Consider the following 11,901-nt stretch of genomic DNA (forward strand, 5'->3'; position numbering starts at 1 on the left):
GCTGTGAGTAGCAGTAGCAGCGTCTATAGACACACAGACAAAGGTCCCCCGTGTAGCCTCTAGCAGGGCTGTAGGGGCAAGTGGCCGTGAGTAGCAGCAGCAGTGCCTATAGACACAGTCAAAGGTCCCCCGTGTAGCCTCTAGCAGGGCTGTAGGGGCAAGTGCTGTGAGTAGCAGGCGCAGTGTCTATAGACACACAGACAAAGGTCCCCCGTGTAGCCTCTAGTAGGGCTGTAGGGGCAAGTGCTGTTAGTAGCAGCAGCAGTGCCCTATAGACACACAGACAAAGGTCCCCCGTGTAGCCTCTAGCAGGGGCAAGTGCTGTTAGTAGCAGCAGCAGTGCCTATAGACACACAGACAAAGGTCACCCCCACACCCAGGTAGCCTCTAGCAGGCTGTAGGGGCAAGTGCTGTTGGTAGCAGCAGTGCCTATAGACACACAGACAAAGGTCCCCCGTGTAGCCTCTAGCAGGGCTGTAGGGGCAAGTGCTGTTAGTAGCGAGTAGCAGCACCTACACACACACTTACAAAGGTCCCCCGTGTAGCCTCTAACAGGGCTGTAGGGGCAAGTGCTGTGAGTAGCAGCAGCATTGCCCTATAGACACACAGACAAAGATCCCCCGTGTAGCCTCTAGCAGGGCTGTAGGGGCAAGTGCTGTGAGTAGCAGCAGCAGTGTCTATAGACACACAGACAAAGGTCCCCCGTGTAGCCTCTAGCAGGGCTGTAGGGGCAAGTGCTGTGAGTAGCAAGTAGCAGCACCTACACACACACTTACAAAGGTCCCCCGTGTAGCCTCTAACAGGGCTGTAGGGGCAAGTGGCCGTGAGTAGCAGCAGCAGTGCCCATAGACACACAGACAAAGGTCCCCCATGTAGCCTCTAGCAGGGCTGTAGGGGCAAGTGCTGTGAGTAGCAGCAGCAGTGCCCTATAGACACACAGACAAAGGTCCCCCGTGTAGCCTCTAGCAAGCTGTAGGGGCAAGTGCCGTGAGTAGCAGCAGCAGTGTCCTATAGACACACAGACAAAGGTCCCCCGTGTAGCCTCTAGCAAGCTGTAGGGGCAAGTGCTGTGAGTAGCAGCAGCAGTGCCCATAGACACACAGACAAAGGTCCCCCGTGTAGCCTCTAGCAGGGCTGTAGGGGCAAGTGCTGTGAGTAGCAGGCGCAGCGTCTATAGACAAACAGACAAAGGTCCCCCGTGTAGCCTCTAGCAGGGGCAAGTGCTGTTAGTAGCAGCAGCAGTGCCTATAGACACACAGACAAAGGTCCCCCGTGTAGCCTCTAGCAGGGCTGTAGGGGCAAGTGGCCGTGAGTAGCAGCAGCAGTGCCCTATAGACACACAGACAAAGATCCCCCGTGTAGCCTCTAGCAGGGCTGTAGGGGCAAGTGCTGTGAGTAGCAGCAGCAGTGCCCTATAGACACACAGACAAAGGTCCCCCGTGTAGCCTCTAGCAGGGCTGCAGGGGCAAGTGGCCACGAGTAGCAGCAGCGGCGGCGGTGCCGCCAAGCACACGGGAGAGGCGGGGGTTGGAGGGGGCGGGAGAGGCGGGGGTCGAGCGGTCACCTCGCGCGTTTCCCCTCGAGCGGTGGACTCATCCGCGCGGGGTCGAGTGGACAGGTCGAGCTTGAGAGCGATGTCGACCACGGCGGGTGATGAGCAGGTCATAGAGGAGGTGCTGGAGCGAGCGCAGCGATGCGACGTCCCCGGGGACGTCGGAGGCCTGCACCGCCATGGTGGGGAGATGTTGACTACCTCGCCTGGTACACAGGAGGTCTATGTGGAGTCTGTGTCTCTCATCATCACGGTGGCTAGGAGATGTTGACTACCTCGCCTGGTGCGCAGGAGGTCTACGTGGAGTCTGTGTCTCTCTCATCATCATGACGGTGGCTATGAGATGTTGACTACCTCGCCTGGTACGCAGGAGGTCTATGTGGAGTCTGTGTCTCTCTCTCATCATCACGGTGGCTAGGAGATGTTGACTACCTCGCCTGGTGCGCAGGAGGTCTATGTGGAGTCTGCATCTCTCTCATCATAATCACGGTGGCTAGGAGATGTTGACTACCTCGCCTGGTCTACAGGAAGTCTATGTGGAGTCTGTGTCTCTCATCATAATCACGGTGGCTATGAGATGTTGACTACCTCGCCTGGTCTACAGGAGGTCTATGTGGAGTCTGTGTCTCTCATCATCACGGTGGCTAGGAGATGTTGACTACCTCGCCTGGTACACAGGAGGTCTATGTGGAGTCTGTGTCTCTCATCATCACGGTGGCTAGGAGATGTTGACTACGTCGCCTGGTGCGCAGGAGGTCTACGTGGAGTCTGTGTCTCTCTCATCATCATGACGGTGGCTATGAGATGTTGACTACCTCGCCTGGTCTACAGGAAGTCTATGTGGAGTCTGTGTCTCTCTCATCATAATCACGGTGGCTAGGAGATGTTGACTACCTCGCCTGGTCTACAGGAGGTCTATGTGGAGTCTGTGTCTCTCTCATCATCATGACGGTGGCTATGAGATGTTGACTACCTCGCCTGGTCTACAGGAGGTCTATGTGGAGTCTGTGTCTCTCTCTCATCATCACAGTGGCTAGGAGATGTTGACTACCTCGCCTGGTACACAGGAGGTCTATGTGGAGTCTGTGTCTCTCTCTCATCATCACGGTGGCTATGAGATGTTGACTACCTCGCCTGGTATACAGGAGGTCTATGTGGAGTCTGTGTCTCTCTCTCTCATCATCACGGTGGCTAGGAGATGTTGACTACCTTGCCTGGTACGCAGGAGGTCTATGTGGAGTCTGTGTCTCTCTCTCATCATCACGGTGGCTATGAGATGTTGACTACCTCGCCTGGTATACAGGAGGTCTATGTGGAGTCTGTGTCTCTCTCTCTCATCATCACGGTGGCTAGGAGATGTTGACTACCTTGCCTGGTCTACAGGAGGTCTATGTGGAGTCTGTGTCTCTCATCATCACCACGGTGGCTATGAGATGTTGACTACCTCGCCTGGTCTACAGGAGGTCTATGTGGAGTCTGTGTCTCTCTCTCATCATCACGGTGGCCACGAGATGTTGACTATCTCGCCTGGTACACAGGAGGTCTATGTGGAGTCTGTGTGTCTCTCTCATCATCACGGTGGCTAGGAGATGTTGACTACCTCGCCTGGTCTACAGGAGGTCTATGTGGAGTCTGCGTCTCTCTCTCTCATCATCATCACGGTGGCTATGAGATGTTGACTACCGCGCCCCGGTATACAGGAAGTCGTGGGTTCAACCCCGTGACCCTGACGATGCCTGCTGCTGCTGCTGTAGATGTGGAGTCTGCGTCTCTCTCCCCGTGGTCACTGCGTGCATCTGTCTCCGGGTACTCTGTGTCTATTCCCCTATCAATGTCCACGTGACGATGATGACGATGCTAAACCACGTGGTTGAGCTGCTATCAATGTCCACGTGACGATGATGACGATGCTAAACCACGTGGTTGAGCTGCTATCAATGTCCACGTGGTGATGATGACGATGCTAAACCACGTGGTTGAGCTGCTATCAATGTCCACGTGGTGACGATGACGATGCTAAGTCACGTGGTTGAGGTGCTATCAATGTCCACGTGGTGGTGGTGGTGGTGATGCTAAGCCACGTGGTTGAGCTGCTATCAATGTCCACGTGGTGACGATGCTAAACCACGTGGTTGAGTTGCTATCAATGTCCACGTGACGATGATGACGATGCTAAACCACGTGGTTGAGCTGCTATCAATGTCCACGTGGTGATGATGACGATGCTAAACCACGTGGTTGAGCTGCTATCAATGTCCACGTGGTGATGATAACGATACTAAACCACGTGGTTGAGCTGCTATCAATGTCCCACGTGGTGATGATGATGATGACGATGCTAAACCACGTGGTTGAGCTACCATCAATGCCCACGTGGTGATGATGACGATGATGATGCTAAACCACGTGGTTGAGCTGCTATCAATGCCCACGTGGTGATGATGACGATGATGATGCTAAACCACGTGGTTGAGCTGCTATCAATGTCCACGTGGTGACGATGACGATGCTAAACCACGTGGTTGATGGTCCAGGTCACTTCTGAATAAGAGCTGCTACACAGCGTCTCAGTGAGGCAACACATCCTGGTAAGATATGCAAGAGTGTCGTTTTAGTTTAGTATTTGGGTCTTTGAATCTGTGTGGGTCTCTACGGAGTCGCCATGTATCTCTATGGAGTCTCTGTGTGTCTCTGTGGGTCTCTATGTGTCTCTGTGGGTCTATGTATCTCTGTGTGTGTCTGTTTCTCTGTGGGTCTCTATGTGTCTCTATGGGTCTCTATGTATCTCTATCTGTCTCTATGTAACTCTGTGGGTCTCTATGTGTCTCTATGTGTCTCTATGTGTCTCTGTGTTTCTCTGTGGGTCTATGTATCTCTGTGTATCTCTATGTATCTCTATGGGTCTCTATGTATCTCTATGGGTCTCTATGTGTCTCTGTGGGTCTATGTATCTCTGTGTATCTCTATGTATTTTTATGGGTCTCTATGTATCTCTGTGGGTCTCTATGCGTCTCTGCGGGTCTCTATGTTTCTCTGTGGGTCTCTGTGTATCTCTGTGTGTCTCTATGTATCTCTATGTGTCTATGTATCTCTATGGGTCTCTATGTGTCTGTGGGTCTCTATGTATCTCTGTGGGTGTCTATGCGTCTCTATGGGTCTCTATGTATCTTTGTGAGTCTCTATGTATCTCTGTGGGTCTCTATGCGTCTCTATGCGTCTCTATGGGTCTCTATGTGTCTCTGTGGGTCTCTATGGGTCTCTATGCATCTCTGTGGGTCTCTATGGGTCTCTATGTATCTCTGTGGGTCTCTATGGGTCTCTATGTATCTCTGTGGGTCTCTATGTTTCTCTGTGGGTCTCTATGCATCTCTATGTATCTCTATATATCTCTATGGGTCTCTATGTATCTCTGTGGGTCTCTATGTATCTCTGTGGGTCTCTCTTTCTCTGTGGGTCTCTATGTGTCTCTGTGGGTCTCTATGTGTCTCTGTGGGTCTCTATGTGTCTCTGTGGGTCTCTATGAATCTCTGTGGGTCTCTGTGTATCTCTCTAGGTCTATGTATCTCTGTGGGTCTCTATGCATCTCCATGTATCTCTGCGTATCGCTATGGGTCTCTATGTATCTCTGTGGGTCTCTATGTATCTCTATGGGTCTATGTGTCTATATGGGTCTCTATGTATCTCTATGGGTCTCTATGTATCTCGATGGGTCTCTATGTATCTCTATGGATCTCTATGGGTCTTCATGTATCTCCATGGATCTCTATGGGTCTCTATGTATCTCTATAGGTGCCTATGTATCTCTATGGGTGTCTATGTATCTCTATGCATCTCTATGGGTCTCTATGTATCTCTATGTATCTCTATGGGTCTCTATGTATCTCTATGGGTGTCTATGCATCTCTATGGGTGTCTATGTATCTCTCTACGTCTCTATGGGCCTCTGTGTGGTAGTAAACATCGCTATCACTGGGGGAGACAAAGGCGGCCGGGCGTGGTGCTGGCCACCCACCCCCTCGTGTGCCGTTCCGGCCTTAATAGGTGCTCGCTAACAGCACTTGCCCCTACAGTCTGTTACAGGCTACACGGGGGACCTTTGTCTTTGTGTGTGTGTCTGGGGGAGACAAAGGCGGCCGGGCGTATTGCTCCTGGCCCACCCACACCACCCACACCACTCGACCCACCCACCCCACCCACACCACTCGACCCACCCACCCCACCCACCCCACTCGACCCACCCACCCCACCCACACCACTCTACCCACCCACCCCACACAAACCACCCACACACACCACCCACCCACACCACCCACACACCCACCCACACACCACACAACTCACCCACCCCATCCACACTACCCACCCCACCCACACTACCCACCCCACCCACACCACCCACACCACCCACCCACACCCACCCACACCACTCTACCCACCCACACCACTCTACCCACCCACCCCACCCACACCACTCGACCCACCCACCCCACCCACACCACTCTACCCACCCACCCACACCACCCACCCCACTCTACCCACACCACTCGACCCACCCACACCACCCACACCACTCCACCCACACCCACCCACCCACCTGATAGTGGCTACAAGAGAGGAGACTCTGCCACAGCTGCAGGTGGTCCTCTTGAGACAGACGCCTCTCAAGGTGCCGCACGGCACCACCCACGCCACCCACGCCACCCACACCACCCACGCCACCCACGCCTGCTGAGCCGGGATCCACCTCCTCCTCCTCCACCTGCTCCACCACCTCCTCCACCTCCCCCCACTCCACCTCCTCTCCCGTCGTGGTGGTGGTGGTGGTGGCGGTGGTGGTGGTGGTGGTGGTGATGTCGCCACGTCCAGGGCCGCCGGAGTCGGGCGACTCGCCGCCATCCTGGAGCACGGAGAGTCGGCGACGACGATGATGACGATGACGACGATGACGACGATGACGATGACGATGATGACAATGATGATGACGACGATGACGATGACGACGATGACGACGATGATGACGACGATGACGACAATGATGATGACGACGACGACGATGATGATGACGATGACGACGACGACGTCAACAACAACGATGACGTCTCAAAGAGAGACAGAGAGAGATGGGGAGAGAGACAGAGAGAGAGAAAGACAGAGAGAGACAGAGAGAGACAGAGAGAGACACACAAAGAGAGAGACAGAGAGAGAGACACACAAAGAGAGAGACAGAGAGAGAGACACACAGAGAGAGATGGGGAGAGAGACACAGAAAGAGACACAGAGAGAGATGGGGAGAGAGACAGAGAGAGAGACAGAGAGAGAGACACAGAGAGACAGAGAGAGACAGAGAGAGAGACAGAGAGAGAGACAGAGAGAGAGACAGAGAGAGAGACAGAGAGAGACAGAGAGAGACAGACAGAGACAGAGAGAGACACAGAGACAGAGTGAGGGAGTTGCAGAGTAACACGCCAAACTCACCGTGGGAAGTGGGAAGCGCTTCGAGCAAAAGTTCACGAGACTCTGATGGACTGGGAGACAGAGAGACAAAGAGACAGAGAGAGACAGACAGACATAGAAAGACACGCAGAGAGAGAGAGACAGAGAGACACAGAGACAGAGAGAGACACAGACAGACACAGAGAGACACACAGAGAGAGAAACACACACAGAGAGACAGAGAGACACAGAGAGACACAGACAGACAGAGACACAGAGAGACATGCAGAGAGAGAGACACACACAGAGAGAGACACACACAGAGAGACAGAGAGACACAGAGACAGAGAGAGAGACAGAGAGACAAAGAGAGACACAGACAGACATAGAGAGACACACAGAGAGAGAGAGACAGAGAGACAGAGACAGAGAGAGACAGAGAGAGACACAGAGAGACACAGAGAGACATGCAGAGAGAGAGACAGAGAAACACAGAAAGAGAAACACACAGAGAGACAGAGAGACACAGAGACAGAGAGACACAGACAGACACAGAGAGACATGCAGAGAGAGAGACAGAGAGACACAGAGAGAGACACACACAGAGAGACAGAGAGACACAGAGACAGAGAGAGACACAGACAGACACAGAGAGACATGCAGAGAGAGAGAGAGACATGCAGAGAGAGAGACAGAGAGAGGGACACAGAGAGAGAGACACAGATACATACAGAGACAGAGATAAAGACAGAGAGAAACACAGAGAGAGAAACACAGAGACACAGAGACAGAGACAGAGAGAGACACAGACAGACACAGAGAGACACACACATAGAGAGACATGCAGAGAGAGACGGAGAGAGAGAGACAGAGAGACACAGAGACAGAGAGAGACACAGACAAACACAGAGAGACATGCAGAGAGAGAGAGACAGAGAGAGAGAGACACACAGAGACAAAGAGACAGAGGCACAGAGACAGAGAGAGACACAGACAGACACAGAGAGACACACAGAGAGAAATACAGAGAGAGAAACACACAGAGAGAGACAGAGAGGCACAGAGACAGAGAGAGACACAGACAGACACAGAGAGACACACAGAGAGAGAGACACACAGACACAGAGATACACAGAGACAGAGAGAGACACAGACAGACAGAGAGACACGCGAGAGAGACACACAGAGAGAGAGACACAGAGACAGAGAGAGACATAGAGAGAAACACAGAGAGAGACACACAGAGAGAGAAACACACAAAGAGACAGAGAGACACAGACAGACACAGAGAGACACGCAGAGAGAGAGAGAGAGACACACACAGAGAGACACAGAGAGAGGGACACAGAGAGAGAGACACACAGAGAGACAGACACAGAGAGACAAAGACAATTTAAATTATATTGCATATTAAGAATGTACTGTACATATGTTGAACTGCTTCTGCATCGTACAAATTAACAGGGTGAAGGGTAAATGTGAGGTATGGCTCTGGGATCTAACCCACACAGCCACCCACACAGCCACCCACCCACACAGCCACCCACCCACTCACACAACCACCCACTCACACAACCACCCACTCACACAACCACCCACTCAGCCAACCACCCACCCACCCAACCACCCACACAGCCACCCACTCAATTTATAAAAATTTTGACATGCGTTTTTCTGGATTATGTTGTTGTTATTCTGTCTCTCACTGTTCAAATAAACCTACCATTAAAATTATAGACTGATCATTTCTTTGTCAGTGGGCAAACGTACAAAATCAGCAGGGGATCAAATACTTGTTTCCCTCACTGTACACAGTCACCCACCCACGCACTCACCCACCCACTCCCCCACTCACTCACTCACCCACCCACCCAACCACCCACTCCCCCACTCTCCCACCCACTCCCCCACCCACCCACCCACTCACTCCCCCACTCACTCCCCCACTCAATCCCCCACTCACCCACTCATCCCCCACTCACCCACTCAATCCCCCACTCACCCACTCAATCCCCCACTCACCCACTCACTCCCCACCCACCCACTCCCTCCCCCACCCACCCACCCACTCCCCCACTCACCCACCCACTCCCTCACCCACCCACTCCCTCACCCACCCACTCCCCTCACCCACCCACCCACCCACTCCCCCACCCACCCACTCAACTCCCCCACCCACTCCCCACCCACCCACCCACTCCCCCACTCACCCACCCTCCCTCACCCACCCACCCACTCCCTCACCCACCCACCCACCCACTCCCCCACCCACCCACTCACTCCCCCACCCACCCACTCCCTCACCCACCCACCCACTCCCCCACCCACCCACTCACTCCCCCACCCACTCCCTCACCCACCCACCCACTCCCCCACCCACCCACCCACTCCCTTACCCACCCACCCACTCCCCCACCCCCACTCCCCACCCACTCACTCCCCCACCCACCTACCCACTCACCCACCCACCCACCCACTCACACCCCCACCCACTCCACTCCCCCACTCACCCACCCACTCCCCCACCCACCCACCCACTCCCCACTCACCCACCCACTCCCCCACTCACCCACCCACTCCCCCACCCACTCACCCACTCCCCCACTCACCCACCCACTCCCCCCACTCACCCACCTACTCACCCACTCACTCCCCCACCCACCCACTCCCCCACCCACCCACCCACTCCCCCACCCACCCACCCACTCCCCCACCCACCCACTCCCCCACCCACCCACTCCCCACCCACCCACTCCCCCACCCACCCACCCACTCCCCACCCACTCACTCCCCCACCCACTCACTCCCCCACCCACCCACCCACTCCCCCACCCACCCACCCACTCCCCCAACTCACCCACCCACTCCCCCACCCACTCACCCACTCCCCCACTCACCCACCCACTCCCCCACTCACCCACCTACTCACCCACTCACTCCCCAACCCACCCACCCACTCCCCACCCACCCACTCCCCCACCCACCCACTCCCCCACCCACCCACTCCCCCACCCACCCACTCCCCCACCCACCCACTCCCCCACCCACCCACCCACTCCCCCACCCACTCACTCCCCCACCCACTCACTCCCCCACCCACTCACTCCCCCACCCACCCACCCACTCCCCCCACCCACCCACCACCACTCCCCCACTCACCCACCCACTCCCCCACTCACCCACCCACTCCCCCACCCCACTCACCCACTCCCCCACTCACCCACCCACTCCCCCACTCACCCACCTACTCACCCACTCACTCCCCCACCCACCCACTCCCCCCACCCACCCCACCCACTCCCCCACCCACCCACTCCCCCACCCACCCACTCCCCCACCCACCCACTCACTCCCCCACTCACTCCCTCCTCCCACCCACCCACTCCCCCACCCACCCACTCCCCCACCCACTCCCCCACCCACCCACCCACCCACCCACTCCCTCACCCACCCACCCACTCCCCCACCCACCCACCCACGGCTTGCAGGAGGGAGCGGTATTGAGCCCCCTTGCGGCTAAGTGCGAGCAGGAGACGCACGAGGGCCTGGCTGGCGATGTGTGCGAGCCGAGGGCTGTAGAGCACCACGCTCTCCATCTGCAGCAGCAGCAGGCGCTGCAGCAGGGGCAGCTGGCACTCGGGTATCTGTGGGTAGGTGGGGGGTAGGTGGGTGGGTGGGTGAGTGGGTGGGTGGGTGGGTGAGTAGGTGAGTGGGTGGGTGGGTGAGTAGGTGGGTGGGTGAGTAGGTGGGTGGCGATGTGTGCGAGCCGAGGGCTGTAGAGCACCACGCTCTCCATCTGCAGCAGCAGCAGGCGCTGCAGCAGGGGCAGCTGGCACTCGGGTATCTGTGGGTAGGTGGGGGGGTAGGTGGGTGGGTGGGTGAGTGGGTGGGTGAGTAGGTGGGTGGGTGGGTAGGTGAGTGGGTGGGTGGGTGAGTGGGTGAGTGGGTGAGTAGGTGCGTAGGTGAGTAGGTGAGTGGGTGAGTAGGTGGGTGGGTGAGTAGGTGGGTGGGTGAGTAGGTGGGTGGCGATGTGTGCGAGCCGAGGGCTGTAGAGCACCACGCTCTCCATCTGCAGCAGCAGCAGGCGCTGCAGCAGGGGCAGCTGGCACTCGGGTATCTGTGGGTAGGTGGGGGGGTAGGTGGGTGGGTGGGTGAGTGGGTGGGTGAGTAGGTGAGTGGGTGAGTGGGTGGGTGGGTGAGTAGGTGGGTGGGTGGGTGAGTAGGTGGGTGGGTGGGTGAGTAGGTGGGTGGGTGGGTAGGTGAGTGGGTGGGTGGGTGAGTGGGTGAGTGGGTGAGTAGGTGCGTAGGTGAGTAGGTGAGTTGGTGGGTGGGTGGGTGAGTAGGTGGGTGAGTAGGTGAGTAGGTGGGTGGGTGAGTAGGTGGGTGGGTAGGTGAGTAGGTGGGTGGGTGGGTGAGTAGGTGGGTGAGTAGGTGAGTAGGTGGGTGGGTGAGTAGGTGGGTGGGTGGGTGAGTAGGTGGGTGAGTAGGTGGGTGGGTGAGTAGGTGGGTGGGTAGGTGAGTAGGTGGGTGGGTGGGTGAGTAGGTGGGTGAGTAGGTGAGTAGGTGGGTGGGTGAGTAGGTGGGTGGGTGGGTGAGTAGGTGGGTGGGTGAGTGAGTAGGTGGGTGGGTGAGTAGGTGGGTGGGTGGGTAGGTGGGTGAGTAGGTGGGTGGGTGGGTGAGTAGGTGGGTGGGTGAATAGGTGGGTGGGTGGGTGAGTAGGTGGGTGGGTGGGTGAGTAGGTGGGTGGGTGGGTGAGTAGGTGGGTGGGTGAGTAGGTGGGTGGGTGAGTAGGTGGGTGGGTGGGTGAGTAGGTGGGTGGGTGAGTAGGTGGGTGGCGATGTGTGCGAGCCGAGGGCTGTAGAGCACCACGCTCTCCATCTGCAGCAGCAGCAGGCGCTGCAGCAGGGGCAGCTGGC

General features: G+C 56.4%; 1 protein-coding gene across 1 annotated transcript in view; it reads right to left on the bottom strand.

The window, feature by feature from the left end:
* The window catches only part of LOC142908075 (DNA-dependent protein kinase catalytic subunit-like), a 49,611-nt gene extending 38,971 nt beyond the window's left edge, over positions 1-10,640 (bottom strand). Inside the window, exons 1-4 of the mRNA XM_076058245.1 lie at positions 10,461-10,640; positions 7,028-7,077; positions 6,147-6,449; positions 1,565-1,721 (exon numbers count right to left, since the gene is read on the bottom strand). Of these exons, the coding sequence (XP_075914360.1) occupies positions 1,565-1,721; positions 6,147-6,448 (459 nt within the window). The 5' untranslated portion in view covers position 6,449; positions 7,028-7,077; positions 10,461-10,640. The remainder of the gene's footprint in view (positions 1-1,564; positions 1,722-6,146; positions 6,450-7,027; positions 7,078-10,460) is intronic.
* Between the last annotated feature and the right edge of the window lie 1,261 nt (positions 10,641-11,901).

Source organism: Petromyzon marinus (genome assembly GCF_048934315.1).
Source record: "Petromyzon marinus isolate PM22_M1 ecotype Great Lakes invasive population chromosome 69 unlocalized genomic scaffold, UKy_Petmar_22M1.pri1.0 chr69_unloc.1, whole genome shotgun sequence".
Taxonomy (NCBI): Eukaryota; Metazoa; Chordata; class Hyperoartia; order Petromyzontiformes; family Petromyzontidae; genus Petromyzon; species Petromyzon marinus.